The sequence below is a fragment of the Natator depressus genome, chromosome 19, assembly GCF_965152275.1.
Source record: "Natator depressus isolate rNatDep1 chromosome 19, rNatDep2.hap1, whole genome shotgun sequence".
Lineage (NCBI taxonomy): Eukaryota > Metazoa > Chordata > Testudines > Cheloniidae > Natator > Natator depressus.
Window position 1 is genome coordinate 9,834,457 of NC_134252.1, and position 27,593 is coordinate 9,862,049.

Below are 27,593 nucleotides of genomic sequence, written 5' to 3' on the forward strand. Positions count from 1 at the left end.
ATTGTGCCAGTCAGTTCGGGGTGTGGTCCCCAGAGCATCTCCCCAGCACAGGACCCCCCTCATGGGAGGGCGGCCCACTCTACCCTCAGGTACCCGCCGACCACGACAGTGCGGGGGGGGACCCCTGGGCGGGGCAGGCTGTTCCCATCTCCTGTTACCCCCCCGCCCCTCAGCCGGGTCCCGTCGCCGGCCCCCGGGCCGCGTTGGCGGGAAGCCGAAAGGGCAGGACCATTAAAGGCAGCAGCTTCAGAGCGTGCGCGGGGGGCCCCTCCCTCCGCGCGTGATGATGACGTATGCGGAAGGACACGTCACCCCGCTGGTGGAAGCTGCGGAGAGGCTGGGTGCCGGAGGGAGAGGTAGGGTGGGGAGCGGGCCGAGGCGCTGGGGGTGCTCCCATTGTGCCCCCCCCCCCCGGCTGGGGAAGGGTCTGGGGAGAGCCTGTGGGGGTGGGGAGTACCTGACGCGGCTGGGGGAAGCCCCGGGCTGGTGAGGCAGCGTGGCCTAGTGGGCAGAGCACTGGGCTGGGGCTCAGGAGACCCGGGCTGGACTCCTCTGCCCTGCCGCGTGCCTCAGTTTCCCCATCTGTAGCACAGTGATAATGATCCTTGGTAAAGAGCCTACCGCCGTCTGAGAGCTGGGTAGTATTGTTAGTGGCCAGGGAGGAAGGCTAAGGTCTCGGGAGCCGGAGTCCTCTATTGAGAGGGGGTGGGGAAGTTCTGGTAATAAAGCCCGAGTTCTGGGAGGTGGCTGAGCTGCCCTGAGTCCCTGGCCAGACTTCCTCTCTGGAGGAGAAAGGGGAGGGAATCTAAGTGAGGGTGGGTGAAGAAACCATCCCCTCTGTTCACCTCGGGCCCATGATAGAGTCAAAACAAGGCCTGGAGCGGCATGTATTAAACAGCTGCAGGTGGACTATCCTCCCCCACCCTCAGGCTCTCTCTCCATTACTGCTTTGTCTGCCCTTAGCTGAAGGTGAATTGCTCAGAGCCCTAATCGGGAGAAAGTAAAGGATTCTTTGGGAGCTCAGCAAGTTGCTACAGACATGATCAATGGGCCAAATGTACATGGGACCTATCAGCATTTGATGTGAGTTTAGTGCTGGTGAAACTTTCTGCCTTGATGACTGGAGGCTGAAGTCCTCTTTTTCTACAGAACAGAAATAGCATGAGCGGCAGCGGGTGAAAGGGGAGTGCAGTCTCCAAGGTCAGTTAGCCCTTGTCTTTGCTGATGACCAATTAATGACAACCATGGTGGTGGCTTTTGTAATGTGTGTGCTTATTCTCTGAAACCTGTGCTGAAACCCACAAGTCTTTTCACCCAGGCCATTGAACAGTTATCAGGTGGTATCAGTTTTTTCTTATTACCACCCAGTGCTGGCAATATAAAGCTAACAGACTCCATATCCCATTCCTAAGCTATCCAGTCCAGCGATTGCATGTTCTGTTTTTCTAATCTTAGTATAAATTAGTAAAAAAAAGCTCTTGGAAGGTGACTGACTAAAGCGTACTTTTCCAAAGTGACTGTTCTTACCGCTTTGGGCCAAACAGATCCTCCTGATTCATTTGCCCCTTTTCTCATCTTGCCCCCAAAAAAGAGGCTGTGGGTAAAGCCATGTCGTGGATCAAAGAAGGAGAGCTGACCATCATAGAGAGATTTTGTGCCAATGTTATAAAGGTAAGACAAACCTCTGTGCTGCCTGTGACGACCAAGCATTTTCAAGATTGCTTCTCCATATTATAGAAAAGAACTATCACTGTGACTGCTTCTGTTATTAATAATAATAATAATATTTTTTAAAAAGCCATTGTACAGGAACACACGTTAATACTAGTACTGAATGTACATTCTGAAATTGTATTCAGGGATGGAAAATTACACTGGCTTGAATCTTGTGGATGAGCAGGGCAGTAATTGATGCTTGTCAGTAGCAAGCCGGGATTCCCAGATTTCTAATATTTGTAGCCCTGGCTGATCAAGAGATAATGAATCTTAAAATAATGTATCTTGTCATCCTTTTGCTGTTTCTCTCATTTCATTTCTGATAGCCAGCATCATAAAAATCGCTAGAGCTAGAAATTATTTTTCCATCTGAAAGCAGATGGAAACCCTAGTTTTCAAATGGTATTACACGGTCATGTCTGTCTAGTGGTTTGAGAAATAATGGCTGTTTAAATCATATGAGAATTGAAGAGGGAGTGGGAAGGATGCAAGATAATTAGAATATTTTAGATTCATATAATTCCAATTCTTTTTTAAAAAATATTTATATTGAATGTAATATATCCCAATAGTTCCAGAAAACTGTCTGTCATACTCTCTGCAAGCAAGTTTTGAGAAACTTATGCTGTTGGTGACATAAGCATCTCAAAAAGAGCTGTAAATGCCTAGTGAAATTAAGGGGAGGAAATATCCATCTTCGGAGTGAAAGTAAGATTTTTTTCTCCGTGTAAATGAGTTGGGTCTGTAGTTTCTCTTGAATGCTGAAATTGGAAATGCTTACAATACTGGCAGCGTGGGACTTGGAACACTTGCTGAGTCTTCACTGACAGAAGGTGGTAATCACTTCATAGTGCTGTTCCAGGCTCTCTTGTATCCTAAATATGTTCAGTTCTCTGTCACACAGCAGAGTAAGGGAGAGCCAAAAGACAGTTAATGGTGAATGCCACTGTCATAGTGCTTCAAATGGACCCTAAGCTAGGGTTACCAAAGAACCATATGTACATCTAGTAGCCTGTGTTCTTCTGTCTTTTGCTATCTTGTCTCCCCTTCATCCCCAAACTTTACAGGGACTCCATTAGATGGATTCTCTACTAAAGGGGAGGCACTGCCAGGAGCTGGATGGGTTAAGCTAATTGAGGTGGGACTCCAAGTTGGTTGTTAGTTTTCTAGTCTGTTAAGCCTTTCTTTTTCTTGCCATCTAGGCAGGTCCAATGCCCAAGCATGTTGCATTCATCATGGATGGGAATCGCCGTTATGCTCAGAAGTGTCACGTGAAGAGGCAGCAGGGGCATTCAGAGGGCTTCGACAAACTGGCACAGGTGGGGAGGACCTTCTAAACAGGTGCTTCTGGGTAACAGAGGTTTGGATGTTGGATCCCTGGTTCCAGTTTTCGTCAGCGTTGTCTCTCTGAGTGCATGGACAACTGCCCCCTTTCTTAAAGGGAGTGAAATCTGGTATTTAGACCCCGGGGCTGGGAGTCAGGATTCTGTTCTCAGATCTACCATTGACCCCTGTGGCCTTGGGAAAGTCAATTAATCTCTCCTATTTACTCATCTGTAAAACAGGGAAATTATACCTACCTCACGGATCATGACGCTTAATGTTTATAAAGCACATTCAGATCCTTTAGTGAAAGATTCCAAAGTACACAGTGTGATAGATATGACAATATCCTGGACAAACCTTACTGAATTGAGTCCAATACCTTTGGGGTCCATTGGATTAAATATGCAATTGTTTGTGTTGTTCTGAGATTGTATATAACTTCTCTAGGAGGAGCGGGGGTGCTAATGTAATTCCTCCAGTTATCAGCCCTTTGAAGTCACCCCCAGAGAGGCTCATATATACTAGTTCAAACTGTGTTCTTTAGGGACCAACATCCAAAAAAAGGATTTTGGGATAAATAGCCTGTTTTTAAATAGGTTTCAGAGTAGCAGCCATGTTAGTCTGCATTTGCAAAAAGAAAAGGAGTACTAGTGGCATCTTAGAGACTAACCAATTTATTTGAGCATAAGCTTTTGTGAGCTACAGCTCACTTCATCGGATAAATTGGTTAGTCTCTAAGGTGCCACTAGTACTCATTTTCTTTTTGTTTTTAAACAGGCTCAGAGCTTTTGGTTCTGATCCTGCAAACGGACAGGACCTCCGATCCATGGAGGTCCCCAGTCCTTAAGGAAAGGTTAGAAGGACTGACACCGACCAGACTTGTGGAGATTGCTGGGGGAGGATCTCTGATAAGATTATTAGCAAGCATTTAGGTTCTTTTATTGTTTTGAATATGTTTTCTCGAGTGCTTTTACCTTAAGAATAAAATATGCTTCTTTAGGAAGGATTGTGTGGTAACTTATACTGTGGGCTGCTGTTAGTCTCAGAGGAGAAAGCAAGCAGGCTTATTTAGGCAGTCTGTCTTTTTTGCTGGGAATAACACAGTGAAGGTAGGGAACTGTTTAGCCTGGAAATCCTGGTCAGAAGGGAGAGAGATGGGTGGGGGGCTGAAAGCTTGAGAGTCAGTGCCGTAGCTGAACCACTAAGGGGAAGTACAGGTGCACTTGATGTGAACTGGCACATGCAGTGTTCTATTACGTATAACCTTTTCTCTTGTGTGCTACAAGAAGTGGTTTCCCTGGGTGGGTTACTACTCAGTCTGTTCTGGCATTGACCTCTCTGGTTTAAATACTGTGAATGTTTTCAGCCCCCTGTGAGCCTTCTGCTGGATATTTATTTCATGAAGGTTGGCTCATCCCTACTCCCTCCACCTAGACTTCCAAGATTCTCCGCATTGTTATAATTTCTATGGCTACAAAGAGTTCCTGGCCATAATAAGTGGCTATAGGAAGTGTTGGTTTATTATGAGCATGTGCAGTGTACCTCTGCACTGAAGGTGCTCAGATTGGAACGTTAATGAAATTGAAAGGTGACAAATTCAAAACTGATGCAAGGAAATACTTTTTCCACAGAGAGCATAATTAGACTGGAACTCATTGCCATATGACGTTAAGGCCAGGAACTTTGCGAGATTCAAATAAGATTTGGACATTGATGTGGATAACAAGAATATCCAGAGTTTTAACAATTGATGGTTTGGGGGGCGGGGGAGGGGGTTTTGTTTTTTTTGTTTTGTTTTGGGTTTTTTAAGGCTCTGGAAGGGTTATAAAACCTCATGAGTCAAGGTTTATGCCAGTCTCTAACTATTAGGGGTTACGATGAGACTTTCATGGAAGGTGGGCTATCCCACATCTGCCTACTGAAAGTTTCTTCTGAAGCATCTGTCGCTGGACACTGTTGGAGACAGGACGCTGGACTAGATGAATCTCTGGTCTGACCCATTACAGCAATTGCTATGTTCCTAAATGCTCCTTCTGCTTTACTGGCGGTTCTTGGAACACACTGTAATCTACCCTGTAACAGACCCTACAGTTACACTCAGTGTTTAGGTTCAGTGCAGGGGTAAAGAAAGGGTATATTTGTTCAAGCCAAGATTCTTTTCCAGAGTCCTTTGAGGTGAATCAGGAATCTTTATAGAACTAGGAGCATTGTAGACTCTTCTTTTTCTTTTCTTTTCTTTTTGTCCCAGTCATTGTTAATGTAGTGATGAACTTCCATGAAGTTCACACACTTGCTCTGAGTCAGTGGTTCTCAACCAGGGGTACATGTACCCCTTGGGGTACACAGAGGTTTTCCAAGGGGTACATCAGCTCATTTAGATATTTGCCTAGTTTTACAACAGGCTACATAAAAAGCACTACCAAGGTCAGTACAAACTAAACTTTCACACAGACAATGACTTGTTTATACTGCTCTATATATTGTATATTGAAATGTAAGTACAATATTTATATTCCAATACTTTATAATTGTATGGAAGAAATGAGAAAGTCAGCAATTTTTCAAGTAATAGTGCGCTGTGATGCTTTTGTATTTTTGTCTGATTTTGTAAGCAAGTAGTTTTCAATTGAGATGAAACTTGAGGGTACCCAAGACAAAGCAGACTCTGAAAGGGGTACAGTAGTGTGTAAAGATTTTGAGTCACTGGTCTGAGTGACTACATTTTTCCTCTTGCAGACACTGCGGTGGTGCTTGAATCTGGATATCCGGGAGGTCACGGTCTATGCATTTAGCATTGAGAACTTTAAACGCTCCGAGGAGGAGGTGGATGGGCTGATGGAGCTGGCAAGGCAAAAATTTAGCCGCCTGCTGGAAGAACAGTAAGATTCTCTCAAGCCCACACTGAGAGGGCGAAATAAATGTGGGGCAAAGGGAGAATGGCAGTAAGGGATGTTAAAGCGATGTTGTGACATGTTAATCTGCATTAACTCAATTAAAGTAGCTATAGATCTCTCCAGCTGTAGACCTGGATTCAGTGTGGATTTAGATGACCACAGAGAGGCATTTTAATGGTTCCACAACTTGGCACATCTATTTGTGTCTGCATGCAGCATGGGACAAAAAGAATGAAAGCCCTGACTTTTGTGACATCAGAAGAACTGTCGGGGGACAGGGTTAGAATAAAGAGGGCTCGGTTAGCGTAGTTCAGTATTTGGGTGAATTGGTAAAGGTAGAGAGGGTCTGGAATATTAGAGTGATGCTGTAGGTCAGGACTGAAGTAGGCTGAAAACTCGCATGTAGCACTGGTTTGCATTGTACTGGACTTGAGCCAGCGTTGTCATTCTCCGCTCAGGAGCTGGTACTGGAATACAAAGGTGGTGGTTGATCTCAGGATAGAGCTACCAGGAGAGTGTCTTTTCTGTCCAAAATAACTATATAGTGAGCATGTTTCCTGTTGGCATTGTTTTTCCCTTGTTGATGCACTAGTCTCCCCTCCAATTGGAAATTAGTGATATGTGAATAGCCACTACTAATTCTAGCTGCCCATACCCCTCTTAATTTCTGCTTAGCAAAATGCAGGAAAATAATCACCTTATATAAAAGTCTTTCATGTGATTAATTTCATAGCCTCTAAGTATGGCAAACCATGCACAATCCCACAACTATGATCCTTATCTTGGTTCTTTTTTAGACAGTTACTGAACTATTTCTGTGTGTCAGGAAACTGGGGGTTATTTTTATTTTTAAATTTCCCTTGAAGAAATGGCTAGAGCTCTAGCAATGGTCAAATTCAGGCTGCCTGGAAACAACTTCAGCACAACTGTCCTCACTGCCAGTTACATCAGGTCTTAATGTCACCTGTGATGTCATGACCCTCTTCTTCCATAATAGATGTTAGGAGTGCTAGATGTAATTTACAGGAAATAGGTAGGGCCCTACCAAATTCACAGCCATCAAAAACGCATCACAGACCGTGAAAACTGGTCTTCTGTATACTTTTACCCTATATCAGCGTTTCTCAAACTGAGGGTCCTGACCCAAAAGGGAGTTGCAAGGCTATTGTAGGGGGGGGTCATGGTATTGCAACCCTTACTTCTTCACTGCCTTCAGAGCTGGGTGGCCAGAGAGCCGCAGCTGCCGGCTGAGTGTCCAGCTCTGAAGCCAGTGACCTCACCAGAAGCAGCACAAAAGTAAGGCTGGCATGGTATTGGGGATGCGGGGGTGTCATCACTCTTTGGGGGAGATTGATGTGGGTTTTACATAGTCATGCTTTCTTATAACACTGTGAAATTTAAGATTTAAATATCTGAAACTGAAATTCAAGATTTTTAAAATGCTGTTACCATGAAACTTATGAAAATGGACTGTAAATTTGGTAGGGTCCATGGCAGTAGGGTTTGGCATGCCTGCTGTTGATCAGAGCCCAGCTGCTCTCCTCAGCCTTGTTGTTCTGTGTAGGGAGAACTTGAAGAAGCATGGTGTGCGTATCCGTGTCCTTGGGGACCTGCCACTTCTGCCACTGGATATTCAGGAATTGATTGCCCAGGCTGTGCTGGCCACCAGGAACTACAACAAGTGAGTAGTACACAATTCAAAGTTGCAGAGATACTGTATCCATCCCATGCCCTTGGAAGTGGAGGTTCAACAGACACTGCACATTGTCCCTTTCTGCCTTTTTCCCCATAAGCATGCATCAGTGTTCTAGATAGATTCTTCTCTCTGTTACGTGCTGGGTCCTTCCTTGAGTTAGTTTCTTTCACATTTTTCAGATGTTTTCTGAATGTCTGCTTTGCATACACGTCAAGACATGAAATCAGCAATGCAGTGAGAGAGATGGCCTGGGGTGTGGAACAAGGACTACTTGAACCTAGGTAACTTGTGTATCTCACTCTAATGACTCTAGTCTACCCACGTCCCCCTCACAACTTCTGGAATTACTGTGTAGTCTTCCATAGGTGGACAAAATAAGACCCATCGCTTTAAAATCCAGTCAGTTTCTGGATATCACCATTAGGACGCTGGCATGAAATAAAGCAGGGTGGATTTGATTTAAATCAAATTGATTTAAATCACTAGTCAGGAAGACTCCATTTAATCATGGATTTCTACCTAAAAGTGCATTCTTGTTGGTTGTTACAACCTTAATACATGTTCTTCACAAGATAGTTGTAGGTTTCATTTTTAGAAGGTACACACTATACATTTTTAAAGTGACTTATTTTGAAAACTTTTCAGATTAGTTTTACAGCTATATCAGAAAATGAATGATTGTTTGGTTATTTCATTTACCAAAGGTAATTGAAGCAGATAGTTCACCTCCCAATGACTTCATAAATATCTCCAATTCAACAGGTTAATCATTAATATTTGGAGGATTTCCTTGCCATGCTGTATTAGGTGGATAACATCACCAGACAGACATTTAAATTGTTTTATTTAACTAAAACAACAATATTATATATTCTGGATTGTTTTCTTCAACAGCAAACATATAAAATTTTAACGAAACAAACATATGAATTTTTGAATTTAGTTAAACATTCACATTTTTTAAAATCAGGTTTTTGTTAAAATTCTTTTTAACTAAAATAGTTAAATGAAATTTTTTTTTAAAGTGAAATTGACTCTGTCTGCCAGGTCAACATGAGAAACTTAAAATATTGGCTTCTGCAGCTAACTCAGTCATCTTCACGTTCATTTTCCTGTTTGTTCATAATCTGGAAAAGAAAAACAAATTTTCCTGCTTTTTCCTGTCCCAAAAGATTTCTCAATTTGGAATGAATTAGTCCAAAGGAAGAAAATATTCTTTCTACTCCAGCAGAAGAAACTACTGCTGTTAAAAGTGAGATTATCACTTCAACAGTCTCTGAATCCAAGTGCTTAAGTGACTTCCACCAGTTCACTGGTGTGACTTTCTTTAAAACATCAGCAAACATATATTTCTTGAATGGTTCACCCTGAGCTCTGAAGTTTATTATAGTTGGCATTATGGAAGGATGGTTGCTAGATGTCCATGTCACAGCCAACTCCTCTTCTTCAGCAGTTAAGGTTTGACCCTGGTACCGAATATTGAGAATATTTGCAAGAAAATGAGCAGGGGATAGCTTGTCCCATTTGTTTTTTTTTAATGCTTGTAATTTAATTCTGTCATTGCATATTTCTCTTTTTAAGATCTCACTCAGTTCCTTCCAGATTTCAACAGCATCAGCAATAAAACAGCTGTTTCCCTGCATTTTGTTCAAGGCGAGAGAAACAGGCTTCAGGGTACTCAGCACGTGTTCGACATTTCTCTTAAGCCCAATGTTGAGAACTTTGTGACAGGGCCATCTATTTTTTCATGATTTTGTTCACAAACTGTCATCAGATTAGGCCAGTTCTTGATACAGTGCTCAAAACAGTCCACTACGGAGTTCCAGAGCAGGTCTTGTGGAGAGTTAGCTTGGTTCCTTCCACTTTTTTCAGAGCAGCTGTTGCAAAGTGGTTGTTATGGTAGTATTTTGCAATTTCAACAACATTAGCCTTTATTTCTGGAACACTGAAGTCTTTGGCTAGGAGGGGCATGAAATGAGCACTGCAACCCTATGTTATTAGCTTGGGACTCTCTTCTAAATTTCTTATCTTGGATACATTTGCAACGTTGTCTGTGACCAAGTTGCGTACGAGACATTTGAATTTTTTTTCAGTTTGTTATAGCTTTTACTGCTACTGTTTGTAGGTATTCTGCTGTGTGTACGTTTCCTGATGTATCAGTTGTTTTTGTAAGGAAGACATTCCATTCTTCTGTTGTCACACAGGCACATACAACAAAATTATTGTGGACATTGCTGCACCCATCAAGACTCAGGTTAACAATTTCACCCTCTAGACCTTTTGCACACTGCTCAATTTCTCTTTCATACACTTTTTCCAGCAATTTGCCTGCAACATCTGCTCTGCTGGGTGAACTGTATCCTGGTCTTAATGGCTGAACCATGTTAATGAAGTGTGGGTTCTCAATCATATGGAAAGGAGAGTTTGTTCCATAAACAAACTGAGCAATTTTTTCATCAATTACCTCTTTTTGTAATCTGCTGGTTCTTATCACAAACTTATCTATGGTTGTTTCTGGATGATGGGGATTTATTTATTTATTTTTTTGCTACAGGTGATATACTGTGGCTATGTGACATACATGATATGACTGAAACATGATCATTGGCAGAATAACGCTTAAACTATAGAAAATGATGGTGATGTTGAAGGTGGATAGTCTTCAGAACCCTGTATGTTGAGGATGGATTCTCCTAAACAAAATAAGTCGATGCAGTTATTTAATTATTATTACCATACTGCTCATTTAGTAGTAGTCATCGCGTTCACTGACTCTCGGTACTACTTTAAAGGTGAAATTGTAAAAGGAAGATCTGACTATTTCAGCTATTTTTTATCACAACTGCATCTAAAATGACAGTTCCATAGAGTAACAACTATATTTTTTGCTCAAACATGAGAATTCAAGAATAGTCTAGAAGGAAGACCAGCAGTCCTTAAGAAAGAGGTATGAAATAAAAAAAGTTTACCACCCTGAAGATTCTGCATGTTCAGACATGTTCCTTTCATCATCTTCAATGCAGCGTCCTCCTGAGAAGGAACACTTCTCATGATGTTGTTTTATTCGGGCATCCAGGCCTTGCATTTCTTTGTTGCACTGTTTGCATTTTGCATGCATGCCTGTCTTACCCACAGGTAGAGGAACTTCATTAAAATATTCCCAAACTGGGTCTCTTTTACGGCCTGCTGCCATTATAGGTTTTCCCTTCTAGTGAGAATGGTATGGTAGATCTCAAATCAATGAAGGCTACACTCAGACCTCAAGACTTCTGGAATATGCGACTCCAACAGTTTCACTTTTGTTTCTACTGCCTGTCCCTCCCATCTCACATTTATCTCCAGACTTCTTCTCCTTGTCCAGATCTATTCCGCCCCCCAACAATCTTCTATTCATTAAAGTTTTTGAAACTTGGCACTTTTAGAGAGAGGTAAGGGATTGACTCTGTGTACGCAAATTTGCAGCGGGACAATATTATTTGCAGCGGGTCTGTTATTTCTCGCCTCAATTTATTTATTTATTTATTTTAAAACATTTTTGCTGTTAACAAGCATATTATCTCTGGAGACACAAATCCACAGTTTGAGAACTGCAAAACTAAGCATCTGTGATGGTATCTAGACTGAGCACTGAGTCCCATTGGGTAGATAGAAAAATTCACCTAAATAATCTATAACAAAGCCCCTGGAACCCAACAAGATTGGATCCCTAATGCATGAATTTTTGAAACTCATTTACAAAACTTTTGTTAAACATTACATGAATATCTTATCTCATACTATGGAATTAGAATTTATAATCCCTATTCCATGATGAGATATCTTTGAGCTATAATGTATCTTAATTAAAACTATCTTTAGATATGTTTTTTCCTCAAAAAGCATTTTATCAAAAAAATCAGATTTAAATAAAAAAATACTTTATTCCAGGGTGGATAAAAATAAATGAACAGGGAGAGCAAGACTGCTTTTGATCAAAAGACTTCAATGTGGAATGTTCTATATATGGTGATAAAGAATTCAGGGGTGATCGGTTTAGAAGGTCTTTCAGCAAATAATCAGTCCTTTCTTTCCACCACTGCTAACCACACTTGACGGGATAATGAGTTGCTCTTTAAAAGGGTGCTGGATGTGATTCCAAAACTGTTCCCTGGAGTGCTTGCTTGTGGCTCACAGAGAGCTGGTTAGTCATATGATGCTGGCTTCTCCTTATTTTCAGCTGCTGGACTGCATAAAAAAACCAACTACAATTATATCAAATACCTTAATATTGAGACAGATTCTTTGCCCCTTTCCATCCCCTTTGTGCTACGGGCCCTCGCCCTTTTGTAAGGGGATCCCCCAGCATGGAGAAGTCCCAACAGCTGTGGAGCTGGCATAACCAGCTCCTACACTGCCTTCTCCACAATTTCCTGGCACAGGGGACAGAGAGGAGGTGCACCCAGGATACGCTGGTGCTGTGAAGTGACAAGGCCAATACCTTCCCCTGGATGTTCAGCAGATTGCTTTGCAATGTCCAGTCTTTCAGACTTGAACTGAGTCCTTGTTTCAGATAACCCGTCTATGCTACGAGTACAGACATGTAGGAGACTATGTTACAGCTATCTTAAACTGGTTCCATCACACTTCCAGTTGTAGTGTCTGGGATCTTACCTATGTCTCATAACGAAGCTAAAGCTTTGGATACACCCAGCAGGAATTTTAAGGTCTGACATACGCTGTAAATTTGAACTGTGTTGTAATTAGTTTAGGGAGCAAACATGTGGTAACCTGTAGGGTATATAGGCCCTTACTTTACAGGTTTTGATAGCTACACAAAACCCTTTTATTTTTCTTTGGTCCCAATACACCCATAAATGCCATTTTAAAGAGACAGTAACACCACAGCACCTTGACTTGGTAAGTGGTTTAGTCCGTCAGTTAATTTATTGTAAAAACAGGATGATTCCTTGCAAGTTTCACCCGATACTTTGTCATATTTTCCCTAGTGGCCCTTAGGCATTCACTGATTCCAATCAGACTGGTTTATAGTGACTGAAAATTACTATGAGGGCCTTTTTGGTGGCCTTGGGTAACATGGTGATGAGTATGGTACAAGAACCTGAACAGAATGGAAGTGAGCTAGAGGGTCTCAATTCAGTTCCAGTGCTTATGGCATAAAAGATGCCTTGACATTTGGCTTCCTTGCTGGCAGTCTCAGTTGTGAGGTCAAGTAACAAATGGATCATAGAGACTGAACTCCCCTCTCCATGCTGGAGCCAGGGTAGAGTTGAGATGGTCAGGAGAGGGAAAGGAGCTTGCACTGCCACTGTCTGTGCTGTAGATCTCTTCAATCTCTGGTGTTCTCTGTCCAGAACAGCAAACTCATACCTTTATAAGTAGGCCTAGTAACTCTGATTTCATGGTGTTATCACTGTCAGGTTATGGAAGTGATCTTATTAATGAGATGTCTCTCCGTCTGTCTCTTTCTCTCTCAGCGATGTGTCAGAGTCATTGCTGGATAAATGTCTCTACACCAACAACTCCCCCAACCCAGACCTCCTGATACGAACCTCTGGAGAGGTCCGGCTTAGTGACTTCTTGCTCTGGCAGGTAAAACCTCTGTCTTGTTCTGAAAATATTCCGTATTTGCGAAACAGGCCTTTCTTCTGAGCCCAGGAGTCAGCTGAAGTGAGAGAACCTCTTCCGAAACCAGTCATGCCTTGGCACCAGCAATTCGCTGGATGGTCTAAGAAGTCCCCGGGAAAATCCCAATATGAGATTTTTCCATCTCTCCTGACTTCATGGTGCTCTAATGCACTCTAGTGCAACAAACTGGAGATTTTAATGGTCCTGAAAACACTTAAAATAAGAAATCACAGTCTAGTTCACAAGTTGGTGAAGAGACTGATTCGTACCTTCCTTGTTCATTCTCTCACTCATATCAGTCCAAGTTTTAGATTATCTGAAACTGAGAACTAACCAGTCTGGCAACATATACCCCTGGGATGTGATGGAAGGAATGTGTGATGTGCATCCACTCTTAGCTGTGAATGTTCAGAGGGGAAGGTTTAAAAGGCCGTTATCAGGTTTAAAAATAATAAATTTAAGACTAGTGGGAAATGTACATTCCTACAGCACTTCTTATAAATGGAGTTCTTCATTTTGTCAATCTGGCATCCTTCATCAGCACGTTTTCCAAAATAGCAGTTTCTAACAATATTAGAGGTGGAGGTTCTTACAAGCTGAATCCCTGCTTTCCTTCGTTCTTGCTTCTCCTCATATTGTGGTCCTGTAATGTAGACCTACAACAAACTGAATAGCAACACAGAGAAGGCCACAACAGCTGTCACCCAAACATATATGTCTGACAAATACCTTTATGCCATGTATCTGCGCTGGTAAAATGAGTTTGTTCAACTTCTAGTCTACATTGGAGAATGGGAGGAAGTGGCCAAGAAATGGATCAGACATTCTGGAGAAGCTACTAAATGGTCGGGGGGTTGTGTGCCCTGCAGTGGTGACACTGGAGGTGTGTCCTGTACACCATGACAGCCCTGAAACAGGAGTTATTCTGATGTTGATGAATCTAATTTGAAATGTTGAAAGGGAATGTCTTAATTGTTATATTTCTCTGTAACAAAATGAGAACTTAAAATTCTTTAGATTTTATATAGCGTTTTTTAAATCTTCAAAGAACTGTACAGACGTTAGCAGTCCTTGCAATGGCCCTGGAAGGTAAAGCATTATCCACATCTTTCAGAAACCCTTGCAGAATAATTATATAACTTTCCCAAGGCTTTAGAAGGAATTGATGGCAAAAGCAAGATTTAAGTGAAAAGATCCTGGCTCCCAGTCCTAAGATGTTACCCACTGTGTCTCAAATTCAAGGTGCAGTTACAGTGACATTAAGAGAGGGTAAAAAGGAATCACACAAGATGTCCTATGATAAATGGTGGTCCAGAGGTCATGTTCTGATCCCTAATATGAACCTGTCATCCATCCCTGACACAGGCTCCAACAGTCATGGGATGCTGTTTTAGTTTTGCTGTGTGGCTTGATGCTTAATTTACTAGCAGTAGATTATTTTAAGACTGATGTAGCAGTCTAACCCTGCCTGCAGATTGTACTAAGGATGGAAGATCCTTGCACTGCCAACAGTAGAAACAAACGGGTGCAAATAGAACAGTGTTAAGCTGACTCTGAATTTCCTGGCTGTTGTGGTTTTAATTTAAACCCCCTTCATCCAAATGGTATGTTATCATCCCTCAGAGGGATGATTGTTGCTTAATGCTTCCTAGCCTTTTCCTATTAAAATTTCACACAACCAATCCGATAAAGCAGGCTGTGTTGTAATTCTTGGAATACTGTATTGGACAGCCTCATGTACGCATGCAGGCAGGACCTGATAAATCCTATGAGAGCCGCTGGCTGGGAAGCTCTGGCATAGCTTGTGACTGACAGAGCCGCCACTTGATGATTTTTCATCCCTAGGGTATTAAATTCTTGGTGATCTTGCTTTCTGCAGACATCCCACTCATGCCTGGTGTTTCAGTCTGTGCTGTGGCCAGAATATTCCTTCTGGAACTTGTGTGAGGCTATCCTTCGGTTCCAGATGAACCACAGCGCTTTACAGGTAAGAGCACGAGATAGGATGAGCCCAAGATATATTGTCTACACAAAACAGTAATAGGCTGGAAGTCAGGAGAACATGTGTGTAAAGTAGCCTAGTAAGTGTTAGAAACATTGCAATTAACCATGTTTGGATAAACTAATGATATGTCTAGTCAGATGCTGTTTCAATAGTGGCTTACAGCAGATGTTCAGTAGTGGGGTGAGTATAATGATGCACCATATCACCACTTGTTTGGTGGCTGGGGTGGTTTCTGCAGAATGTTTCACAATACAATTTCTAGCCTTTATAATAATGAATAATGATGGCATAGAAAATCTGAGCCAATGCTGATCTGACCTGATCTAATACCGTTTGCCTGAGTTTGCAGATAAAAGAAACAGCTCTGACAGCTGGGATTCTCCCCTGCTCATCTCATTAGGGTGTTCATTCTGAAGCATAATGACACATTGCAATACAATTAACTGATTGACTGATGATCATTTTAATAGAAGTATCCAGACACTTTGGGATTCTGGGCAGCGCTGAAATACCACAACTTCTTCCATAAGCAATGAGAAGGTGAAAAGCCCCAATACTGCCTCAAACTTCTTATAGGCTTGTCATTGATCATGTAATTTGGGTTACACCTCAGTGATAAAAACACACAAAATTTAAACAAATTCCCCTAATCTCACTAGATTGCTTTAATGCCTCATTTATTTTAGGGTATAATAAGGTTCGATTACAATGAGACGGGTTAAAATGTCACCTAAATGTAGTTAACCCCAACTTCAAGGTATTAACATGTAAGTTCCCAACTCTCTGGGAGCATTCTGATCCTATCCCTTTCAAACATGCAGATTGCTGAAAAATAATCAAATTAATGTTTTTACTGCAAATCTATTCATTTAATATTCTCTGTTTTCCATTTAGTTTTCTTTCTGACCTAGATCAGTTTAACTAGGTAAGGAGGAATTTCCGCATCAGTGCTACAGCTTAAGTGTGGGTTACTAAAACAGCCAAAAGTGAAACTGACTGCGGCTAGCTGTCATCATAGCTTCAAAACTGTTAGCCCCATACATACTGAGATTAGGCCAACTAACTCATGGCAACCGGAAATCAATTGAGGGTGTTTCTGCAGAAGTTGGTTAGAGATCCTAGCCAAAACTTGTTTGAATTTCTAATTTTGTTTTTGGCTTTATTTGTTACTTGTGTTCCCATGTATTATGAATTATGGTCAAATACAAGGACTTTTTATTAAAAAAAAAAAAAAAAAAAAAAAAAAAAGTTACTTTATTTAAAATGAGTTACTGTTGCTAGACCAAATTTTATAGGAACTCAGCATTTTCTAGTTACCAGCACTGTCACTTGTTTTTTCGTTTAAGGAGAGTTGCTAGTGCCTTAATTAAATGAATAACCAAGATTACTTGGGGCAGCCTTAATCTTTGGATAGTGCTCCACATTCCTACGTAAAAATTGAGTTAGATTTCCAGGCCTGTTCTCTTTACAGGGCATCAGGGGTTGTACATGCTACTGGGTGTGCATTTAGGCTTTGTGGGAGGAGAGCTGCTTGTCACTCTAAAGCAGTGATACTCAGTCTGGGGCTTAGGAGCCACAAGTGGCTCTTTAATGTGTTTTCTGTGGCTCTTTACAGCATATGATATTAAAACACTGATTTAATTATTTACTGATCAGGATGCTTTTACTATGTTATTAACCAATTGTAGAATACGTGGTCAGTCATTTTGCTGTGAGAATAATATATCAAAATAATAAACGAAGCAGTGAATTCAAACTACTGTGGCTCTTTTGGGTAATGTTGATCGCTAATTTAGTTCTTGAGCCAGTGAGGTCAGAGTATCACTGCTTTAAAATAATCGCTGAAGCTTCGGAAGGAGCTGGGATGATGGCACATGAAGGAAAGTCTCATCCAAGGCCAAGGAGGGCCCACATAGGTGTGGGATGAATTGTGTTGAGAAGGAAGTATGCCAATGAAGATGTGGTAGGGTTTTGGTGGCTTGACTTCTGCTGCTAATGACAGTGAATTTTATCAGCTGAGGAGCTTTATTTTGTGATGGGATTTCTGCACTGTCAGGACAGTTTTTGGAGGCTGGGGGAGCACAGAAGGGCTGGTACGGTTGAGGGTTTCACAGCTAGCAGAAGGGGCATGTCAAAGGCATTTATCGATGTGTGGGAGTATTGGAGAGTTACCTTTCTCCCCGTCGGCCTCTGTTGGGATGAAACTGCCTCACTGTGCCATCTGCCATTCTGCAGTGTAGGTTGTGCAATGTAGATGCTGGGGCCTTCTAATCCAGATCATACAACTTCAGGCTTTAGAGCACCCCATTAATTGCTCTACAGTGGGCCCACAATTAAGTAGAGAGACTAGGAGTTTCATACATGGCACTGGTGTGTAGTAGTGAGGCAGCTGTAATCTGAGTTGCTCTGTGACAAGTGGGGAGGAGGGTAGTGGAAATGATTAAGGAGAGATTGGTCAGCAAGCCACTTCCACTGAAAGGAAGACATCAAGTCCCTCCTGGAAAACAGACACCATGTCACTCTGTCCAGAGGCAGAAATCCTATATAGAAGAGTTCAGTTATCTTGTATTTCAAACAGGCAACACTATGCCTGTGGAACATGCCTCAGTTGAATGGCTTATCCAAGCACATGAGTAGTGCTTCCGCTCAGGCTACTAGCAGCAAGAGAGTTAAACTGGCATCTAAAAATCTCATCTATAAACTTCCTCACTGGAGTGAGCTGGGGATCATGCAAACTTTTTACAGCTCCTGTTTTTCTTGTTGCTTACTTGAAAGGACAGCACAACCTTGATATGTTTGCCATTTTGTTGTTACAACCCTGAAGTTAGAAACATTTTTAGAACAAAGCTTATTTTTTGTGGGAAGCGTTGTGGAGACTCCTAAATCCTTTGGGATTTTTTTGTTTGTTTTTTTAAAGTCTCCATGTAGCTTTCTAGTATTCAAAGCTACATGACTGCAGACTTCAAAATGTGATGTGGAGAGAAATCAAACTATTTTTGTACTGGAAAAGTTCGATACTTAAATCTGTTACCTTTCTATAGCCCCCATACTGCGTCTTTAAATCAGTGCATTGTTAAGTCCAAAGTGTCATCTGGGTGGTGGTGAGCCTGCTCTCGCTTTCTGCTGAAGCAGATTACTTTGGACAGCTGGTCATCAGATGGTAGACTTGCCCCATAAACCATTGTGCTGACTCCTATAACACCACCTTTGAACTGCTTTGAGAACCAGTTCCAAGGATTCTGGGATGGCTTTGACAGGGGCTGTTTCGGTTACATGGGTTCGTGGTTTGAGAGCTGTGTTGTAAACTAGCTTCTTTAGCTCTGATTCAGATACTCGAGGTTTTTCCACTGGCAGTCACAGCCTTTGTTCCCATATTAAAAGTGAGTCTGTGACCAGACCTAGGTCTCTGTGAAGGGTTCCTCAAGGATTTCCCTGTATCTTTTCCAGCCAATCTAACAGCTGCCTAACAGTACAGGAGATTCACACAGGGCCTATTTTTGGTTTAATCTAATTGATGGCTAAGTAAGCAGAGACTTATTTTTGCTGCAGCCCATTCTGCCATGTATCTGCACCACAAAAAGAGGAATGAGCTGAAAGAGCCAGTAAAATGCTAATACTCTCTTGCTTTTCACTTCTTCAGAAGGCCAGAGATTTGCACATGGAGGAAAGGAAGCGGCAGCAGCTGGAAAGTGACCAGGCTTGTGTAACAAACAAGCTGCAACAGGAAGGGTCTGCATCCCATGGAGACTCTCAGCGCCGACGGACACTATTGCAGAAATACACTGCCCTGCGGGAAGAGAGAATCCAGAGCTTTTTGCAGGCTCTGGAGCACAAAAGAGTGGACTTCCTTGAAAGATTGTGTACAGTGTCTGCATGACCTGGATAGGCCTTGTGACGGTGAATATGAGCAGTGTTAGAAATAACACTATTGCTAGGCCAGAGGAATTCACTATGTGGCAGGGGGTTCCACACTGGTGATGTAGGACTGGTACAAGATTTTATATCCAAAGTGCCACTATCCAGAGGGCAGATCTGGGCTGAATACTATGCGGCTTTCTAGTTCTGTAAATGCCACTGAGGAAGGTAATGTGTCAGGATGGTCTTGCCTCCTGCCACTAAAAATCGAGAAAGGAATGCAATGCCCCCTCTCTTATCTCTGCTGCCTGACACTTTGCATCTCTGGGTATTTTTGCGACAAGCAATTGACTAGAATTAACTTAAGTCCCCTTGTGAGTCAGCTGAGGCAAAGCTACCCAATTCTCCCTTAAATCTGCCTTGGTCTCTGTGCTTCAATTCCTACTGCCACTTTCGGTAAGATTTGTTTATTATAATAACATGGGTGGTCAGCTCTTCCAAAGAAGCATGCTATTCCCCTTCTGTGTGGAAAGAATTGTTTGTGGTGGGGACATGCTATGAGCTGTGGCAAAAAATATTCTCCATAAATCATTTTCTTCTTTGCCCTCCTTGCCTTTTTGTTCCAGGTTTTGATACAACTGCTGCTGGCTTTCAAAGAGCTGTAGCAAAATGTAGACTGTCAGCCATGCTGTATAGAGGAAGAAGTTGTTACTGGCCCTTAATATCATCTTGTACTTGCATTGTTGTTCCATCATCCTTTCTACAGTATTGAAGCAAGGAAGGGCACAGGTGTCTTCCAATATCAGGCACAATACTTCTATTTATTTATTTTTTTTTTATTTTAGAGGAGATGTGGAGAAAGAACCTTACCTCAATCAAATACCTTATTAAAAAGAACTTGTCTGAGGCAGGGAGAGAACTTAGCTAAAGCCAGCTATGTTATGATCTACTAAATGAGTGTAAAACTCAACCCACATGTACAGCTTTCCCCTTCTCCTTCAGAGTATTGGGATGGCCTTAGCTCAAGTACATGGGGACTGAGATCAATCCATGTTTCCTATTAATACAGTTTAAAGATGACCTGTAGAGGCTCTTAACAGGGATGGTTTGTGTGGCTGTAGAGTAATTTGATGATGGGGAAAGACTCAAATTGGCACTGTACTACCTGTTTTGAATTCCCTACTGGCAGGGAGATGGGCTAGCTGACCTTCTGGTTTTTTCATCTCTGATTTATGTGCTTCTGTATGGTCAGAACCAACTGAACATGTCTCCACAACTTGTTCCTGAGGCACGTTCAAATGCAACATCAGCTTTTGCTGTTTTTAAAGTGTTCCTTTTACCTCTTGATGATAAAATGCAGATTTAAAAGATTAAGTGCTGTAAACAGCACCCTGAAAATTATTGTGAAGATGATTAAAATGTCAAACATGAATAAAGCATTAAAAATGCTTTATATTAAAAAGTAAGCTGAAAATTTAAAACTAGAGGAAGCTGCTTTTCTAAGATTTAATGAAGATGATACCCGGGTATAATGTAATGTTGTTGTTCCTTAACCAATGTGTGACTCCCCACTTTATGCCTGTTAAAATGGAGTGAATTAGCAGATTTTCTGATTTATTCTGTTTGGGTGATGTGCTGGAAACCTGAGACATTGGCTGAATAAACCACTTTCCAGTGCATCCTCTTGTGTAAATAGCTAATGCAACTCCCCAAATAATGCATTGTGAGATCTATGGGTGATGGAGGCTGTCAATTTGATAGTGTTTATCCAGCTGCATTTCATTTAATCCTTTCTTTACATTTCATAAGGTCTTCTGCGGAAATAGTTCTTAAAATCTGATCTCTCTTATCCTTAAGGAGCTGGATTTCTCTGTAGTCTAAATGTTACGGGGCAGGTAGAGTCCTAGCACAGTACTTGGGAGCCCTGTTCCCTTGTACCCTTCAGGAACTAGAGAATACATTCTGTGCAATAACCTGTTTTTTGGTCAAATAAAATTATATTTTCAGGTGTAAAATGAAAACAAGGACAGCCTGAACTGCAGTGGTATGCTTTTTTAAAATAAGGAAGGGGTGGAAAAACAGCACCCAGAGCTTGTACATATATACCTTTTTAGGAATGGGTCTTTCCACTGAAGTTTTTGAGCTAAAGCCCCAGGAATAAAGTTGCAAGCCTTTTCAAGGGAGAGTCCAATTTCTGTAATTTAGAATGGTGTAAAAGCCTTGAGCGAAGGTGGATATAATATGGATTATCATCACTGGAAAGTTTTCTGGGAAGGCTTGCTGTGTAGTTGAAGAGCCCTGTTACAACCCAAAAAGCTGTGGGGTGCTATTCTTCTAGAGAAGGTATAGCTAAAAGGACAAGCTTGACACAGATGAAACTGTGTCCCTAATAATCAGACAAAGTGTAGCAAATATACATGGAAGAATAGACTCTGGGGTCTCTTTCTCTGTGTCTTCCTATGGATAGGAGCAGAGTTTACAAGTCATTTACAATCAATAATGGTCACCAGCACTCAGACTTTCACCGTTTGAGTTGTTTAATAGTCCCTAGTCTAATTTTTCTGGGCTTTTCAAACACTAAATGATTAGTTTCCCTATTTCTGTTGGAAAACCTGGAATTTTTACAGGTTTAGGGGGTGGGAGATTTGTTTTATCCTCCCTGTAGCGAAGCTTCTAATCCATTTCTGTTATCAGCCTAGTGTTGATCTGTTTCCGTGTGGCCAAATGCATGTCCTAAAGCGCCCAGTTCCACCCTGTTGCTTTAACTACGCTGTCCTTCATTGATCAAGTCCTGCTCCTTCCTCTGGTCATTGACTTGGCTGTTTCTCTCTCATCGTTTTTGTTGCCAGGGTGAGTGATTTCGTTTTGTAATTTAGAAAAAAAAAAAAACTTCTTCGACTCATTTTCCCGTTGTAGCCTGGACCGTGGGGGCGTTTAAAAGTCAGGAGCGATCCCTGCGGGTGCGGTGGGAACCTGCCCCGCGCGCTCCGCCTTTGTGCGCCCGGGCTTGGGCTTTGGCTGGCTGGGCGCTGCTGCCGCGAGCGGAGCTTTGTTCCCCGTGCCAGGCGCCAGCCACCTCCCGGCGCACGTGGCTTGGCTTTAGCAGGGGCTGGGTGCGGGGTGAAGGGGTAGCGGCCACGGGGGTCACTGAATCCCCGGGGGGTTGGGGGGGGAGTCCCCACCGGCCTGCACGCTTGTGCCTGGCGTGGGGGGGATAGGCTAGGAGGGCCGGCGGGTGCTGAAGGGACAGCTCCTTAACCTGCCCACTCGCCCCCAGCAGACAACGAGGCGGGGGGCTGGCTCCAGGTAGCAACAGCGCCTGACCCTCGTGTGTGCGGTGCAGGGCAGACTGCCCGGCCGGCCGGCCGCGGACCTGCTTCCCACCTGCCTCCCGACCCGCGCAGCGCCCAGCCCAGGCGGAGGGAGGCCGCGGGGCTCCGCGGCCGCACTCCGCCCGCCGCCCCCCTCTTCAGCCGAGCAGCTGCTGCCGTGCCCGGTCTGCGCCCTCAGCCGGGGGAGGGCGCCCGCAGCCCCCGAGCTGGGCCCTGGTCGGTTCGCAGGGGCCTCGCCTTTCCCCTCGTGTGCGACCGCCGGAGGCGGAGCTCCCGCTGAGCCCGAGTGGCCCGCGGGAGGGATTCGCGCAGCCCCCTTGCCCCGGCGTAGGGCGATGCACAGCACCGCCCCTCAGTGTGATTGCGTACAGCCCCCCCCGCCCCCATTGATTTGGAGGGCCGGAATAGTGAAGCTTCCCCTTCTCCTCCTTCCCCCCCCGGATAGCTGACAGGTATTAGCTACGCGCTGTCCGCCATCGGGGCAGAAAGTAGGCTTTGCAGCCCCCCGCTGCCGTGGGGGCGGTGAACAGCCCGGCCCGGGCTTGCTCGGCGGGGAGAAGGTGGGGGGAGGGGGGGCTGCAGCGGCAGGCTGGCACGGAGGCGCGAGGCGGGCGCAGCGCGAGCGTCGGCATGGCGGGGACGGGAGAAGAGGGCAGCGCTGCGCGCGCCACCTCCTCTTTTTCTCCCTCTCCTCCCCCCGCCCAGTTTGGCCCTTCCCCCACGTGACCCGTGCTGGCCAATGGGCGGGCGGGGCGGTGGGGATCCGGCTGGAACCGGTTGGGCCGCGTCCGGCTCTATATAAAACTTTATAAACACCCGATTCAAATTAGTGGGGTCGGGAGAGAGACCAGGGAACCTAGCGCCAACGCCTGCCATACCGTCCGACCTAGGCGAGACTCCCCTGCCCACACCGCCCGGCCCGGACCTAGCGAGACCCTCTCACTCCGCCCAGCCGAGCTCCTCACGCACCGCCCGGAGACATGCCCAAGAGAAAGGTACGTGGCGCGGCCGAAGGGCAGCCACTTCACCCTCTACCCATTTGCGGGGCTAAGGCCCTAGGCCCAAAGTGTTTTCCCCCCCGTTGCTGAGGGGGGCGGGACCAATCCTTCTTTCTCCCCTCCCCCCCCCCCCCTTTGGGGCGGTAACGGTTGTGAGGCGGCGCGCGGGAGAGGCCCCAACGGTCGCGGTGGAGGGGCGGGGCAGCGCGAGTCACTTCGTGACCGTTACCCGTCGCGCGCGGTTAGCGGCCTTGGGCGAAGCAGCCTGAGTCGGGGAACGGGGGCGGGCTCGAATGAACAGGGTGGCGGCTGGGCCTGGTCGGATTAATGGGCGGCCGAGTGGAGCCGGCTCGATCCAGTTGGTTTTGGCGGGAGGGCGGCTAGATGCACGTGCCCGCGGGGAGCTGGGGAGCGCGCGGGGGGAGGAGGATGTGCGGGCTCGCCCCCTCCCTCAAGTAGGCGAGAGCGCGCGGGAAAGGGCGGGAAGCGGCCGCGCTCTGGGTCTGGGGCCGAGTTGCCGCCAAAACCAGGGCTCTGGCTGGGCCCTTCAACGGGAGCAGGGTCTCCTTAGGGTAGCCCAGCCGCTGAGCTCGGGGGAGACCCTTCGCCACCTCCCGGGGGGAGGGCTAGCCTCCTAACCGTATATATCCCTTTCCTTCAACTCCGGCCGGTAGAGTGGGGGGAGAGAGAGTCAGTGAGTGCTTCTAGGCTCAGCTTTGTCATAGTGAGGCCCCCATTACACCTAGGGGCAAGTTTGGTACCACCTTTCTGCAGGATCCAGGAGATGCGCTGCCACGGAGTCCAGGCGCATTGTGTGGCTCCCTCATCTCTGCCCAGATCTCTTATGGCATGGCAATTCCTGCTATTCCAGCTTTGTTTTGCAAGTCTAGGGATGCTAGGTGTCAGCACTGATTTTAAATAGCGTGTAGCCACACCACACAGTGTAGAGGGCTAACAGTCCCATAGCTGGGTGGAATACTATTGTGAAACCTACAAGCTTGAGAGAGGATGGTGGGCACCCCTGGGACTTGACTCTCTCAGGTGAGATAGAAGGTATAGTTCAGGTCACCTTCTCTTCTCCCCCCCCCGAGTGAGAGTTCAAATTAATATATTTGCTTGATCTAACTACCTGAATCAAACAAACATACAAAAATTGCATCCTAGCACAGTGTCTTGGGACTGATAGTTTTATCTTTCATTCAGCCCCTTTAGTTCAGTGCTGTTAATTTCTTGGTGTAATTAGTACTTTTCATTGTAGGCTGAAGGAGATTCTAAGGGCGATAAGGCCAAAGTTAAGGATGAGGTAAGAAGATTACAGTTTTGATTTCATCTTGGCGAATTGTAAGGAGCAAATCATTCTTCATATATACTAACCTTTGAAAGACTTTAGTTGTACGTCTTTTAATCTTAGCCCTTTGTCAGCCTAGCTAATAGCTGTATCCCCATATTGTCCATCATCTAAGCCAGGGGTTCTCAAACTGGGGTTGTGAGGTTATTGCATGGGGGGTTGCGAGCTGTCAGCCTCCACCCCAAACCCCACTTCACCTCAAGCAGGAAGTATTTAAATTTATCAGGGAGGAGGGGGATTGCCCTCAGAGGCTTGCTGTGTGAAAGTACCAAAGTTTGAGAACCGCTGATCTAAGCAGTGTGTTCTGTTCTTCATGGTAGTGTGAAGAAAGCAGGTCAAATGTTCTAGTGTTAACTCTTGAATAAAACTTATTTTGTGGTCTTTAAAGTAGATAATTAATTTATACTTTTCAACTGTTCTGATAGTTATATTAATTTTTCTTTTTTTTTTTTTTTCTTTTTTTTTGATAGCCACAACGGAGATCAGCAAGGTTATCTGCTGTGAGTATTTTGTTGTTGGGATGAGATGTGGTGCATGATAAACACTTTTTTTAAATACTGGTCTTTAATATTAACATGGAAGATCGGCTGGAGGTAACATCAGGTGTTATTCTAGAATGCTCATTAGTGGGTCATTTGGGAGAAGGTTATCAGCTCACTGTCTGGTGTGAATATTGTGCTATATTACAAGCTAGAGGAATGGTGTGGTAGCTGAGACAGAAACCCACCCACACGGGCAAACAGCCCAAGTTTCTTCTGCTGTGGAAAAACAAGGCATCAGGGAAAAAAATACAAGAGCTCAAAGTGCTTGTCATTTCGTGTCTTTGGGTTCTATACTTCAGTTGTTTTTCTCACTTCTAGAAACCTATTCCGCCGAAGCCAGAGCCTAAACCTAAAAAGGTAGCTCCAAAGGTAAGTTGATACCATGGGAAGCGAATTAATGTAAAATATCATGAATGTCCTGTGCAAAGTATATTTGTGATCTGTTTAGTTTGAGACATGGCCTGGTGGTAACAAGTAACTATGGCTTAAATGCTCAGTTGTCAGTGCATTAAATAAAAACATTGCGTGTCTACTTAAATCTCTTTGGAAGGGTTGATGTCCCTTCCGTTACATAGAATATTTGTGTGAGTTCTGATCAAGTACTTCAAGACAGTATTTTCATTAAAGCTGTAAATTTGGTTCTCTGATAACTAAATGCTTGTGTGTGTCACTCTATTCCCCCACTTACATCTAAATTCCAAATAGTGTTCTGTTACCCCATCTTGCCAGTTGGGGGCTTTTGCAGGTACATAGTTGGGTATTGAGAAGATGCTTGTCCTTCTAACAATATTAATATCTTCCCACCACTTGGCAGAAGGGTGAAAAATTACCCAAGGGAAAGAAGGGGAAAGCTGATGCTGGCAAGGATGGAAACAACCCTGCAGAAAATGGAGATGCCAAAACAGACCAGGTATAGTCTGGTAGCGTCAGTTACTCTAATGAACTGGGAAGTTTTCCATGTTATTAGGTAAAGGCAGGTCTAGACCTGTGCTATAAAAAGAGGTATTGATACTTGATTTGATTAGGCTACTTGTTTATGGCATAAGCCATGTGCACACTTACATTTAAGAGTTTGCTCTGGGCTGTTTTGTTCCTACCATTCTCAACTGATGTGTACTTTAAACGAAAGTTGTTTGTTTGGTGTTAGTTGAAAGCAGCAGTGCTAAATTGTCACTTATGTTATGCACTTTTATTTTAATGCTATTGATGCATAGAAAAGTAACTTCAGGCTAGCTTCTAAGGCTCCTCTAATTCTGCATTTCACTTCATGAATATTGTGATCTGATTACTGTAACAAAGCACATTTTTAAGATCCTCAGTGGTTGGGGGCTATAATTTGTTTCCTCGCAGATTCTGTTATGAATTGCTTTGTGCAAAGTGAGAAGTGAGTGTAAATCTGCACAGTGCACTGACTAGTTCTCCTTTTTCTTTCAGGCACAGAAAGCTGAAGGTGCTGGTGATGCCAAGTGAATTGTGTGAATTTTTTGATAACTGTGTACTTCTGGTGACTGTACAGTTTGAAATACTATTTTTTATCAAGTTTTATAACAATGCAGAATTTTGTTTCTTTTTTTTAAGCTATGTTGTTAGCACACAGAATGCTTCGTTGTTGTGTTTTTTGGGGAGCAACAGGGGCAAAAATGTCACTCTATTTCTCAGAACCCATTTTAAACAAAACAAAAGAAGTCCCCTTGTTTTTTTTTTTTTGTTTTGGTTTTGGGTGTTTTTGTTTTTTAGGAGAGGGCTCTTCCTGGACATGAAAAGGAGGGATTCCCTGATGCTGCATATGAGTTTAGCTTTGTGAAATGCATTGGAGTGAACATTGAAGGTCCCAACGTGTCTGCTTGCCAATTTTAAAACTTCAGTTTGTAATGCCCTCTGTTTTCTCATTCCCTTAGTCATTTGCATATAGCTTATCACTCCTTTAAATATGGCAAAAGGCATTTTGGGACTTATCACCCCAAATTGTAATGCATTGTCACTGTCAGGCAGTCCAGACTTTCAGTGTCCAAATTGGGATGTGCAGGCTCTAAAAGAAGCTACATTTCCTCTTTTATATTGTGGATCTTCAAATTAAAAACTCTGCAGTTTTAATTTTTTTTTCTCTAAAAGTCAGGGTAGGCTTGTGAAAAGTTGTTAAACAACATGCTAAATGTGAAAGTGTCCACCCTCACTCTAAACTTTTCCTTGTCCAAGTATGAAATGAAGATTCTTCATTGGTTTTATATAGTAACTTTTACGTTTTGATAGTCCATG

At 43.7% G+C, this 27,593-nt stretch overlaps 2 protein-coding genes across 7 annotated transcripts; both read left to right on the forward strand.

Moving 5' to 3' along the window:
- The first annotated feature begins 243 nt into the window (after positions 1–243).
- DHDDS (dehydrodolichyl diphosphate synthase subunit) lies at positions 244–21,210 on the forward strand. Of its 6 annotated transcripts, none has more exons than XM_074934405.1 (10): positions 273–356; positions 1,150–1,200; positions 1,592–1,671; positions 2,919–3,035; positions 5,779–5,921; positions 7,501–7,617; positions 7,812–7,913; positions 13,107–13,221; positions 15,137–15,244; positions 18,903–21,206. In XM_074934405.1, exons 3-10 carry the CDS (start codon positions 1,609–1,611, stop codon positions 19,137–19,139), a joined length of 1,002 nt encoding a protein of 333 aa, XP_074790506.1. In that variant the 5' UTR covers positions 273–356; positions 1,150–1,200; positions 1,592–1,608; the 3' UTR covers positions 19,140–21,206. The 6 variants fall into 6 exon arrangements, with proteins under 6 accessions (XP_074790504.1, XP_074790506.1, XP_074790507.1 ...); XM_074934406.1 differs by lacking the exon at positions 1,150–1,200 and adding an exon at positions 964–1,083 and having other exon boundaries at positions 275–356; XM_074934404.1 differs by having other exon boundaries at positions 275–356; positions 964–1,200; positions 18,903–21,205.
- A 1,958-nt stretch (positions 21,211–23,168) lies between these two features.
- Positions 23,169–27,376, forward strand: HMGN2 (high mobility group nucleosomal binding domain 2). Its single transcript, XM_074934339.1, has 6 exons — positions 23,169–23,444; positions 24,706–24,750; positions 25,266–25,295; positions 25,656–25,706; positions 26,152–26,247; positions 26,772–27,376. Exons 1-6 carry the CDS (start codon positions 23,430–23,432, stop codon positions 26,805–26,807), a joined length of 273 nt encoding a protein of 90 aa, XP_074790440.1. The 5' UTR covers positions 23,169–23,429; the 3' UTR covers positions 26,808–27,376.
- Positions 27,377–27,593: the final 217 nt, after the last annotated feature.

Coding starts and splice junctions, on each gene's coding strand:
- DHDDS (XM_074934403.1), top strand. CDS start 284: ATGATGACGTATGCGGAAGGACACGTCACCCCGCTGGTGGAAGCTGCG. Junction 357..1,591: donor GCTGGGTGCCGGAGGGAGAG/GTAGGGTGGGGA, acceptor CCCCCAAAAAAG/AGGCTGTGGGTAAAGCCATG. Junction 1,672..2,918: donor TTTGTGCCAATGTTATAAAG/GTAAGACAAACC, acceptor CTTGCCATCTAG/GCAGGTCCAATGCCCAAGCA.
- HMGN2 (XM_074934339.1), top strand. Junction 25,296..25,655: donor GATCAGCAAGGTTATCTGCT/GTGAGTATTTTG, acceptor TCTCACTTCTAG/AAACCTATTCCGCCGAAGCC. Junction 25,707..26,151: donor CTAAAAAGGTAGCTCCAAAG/GTAAGTTGATAC, acceptor ACCACTTGGCAG/AAGGGTGAAAAATTACCCAA.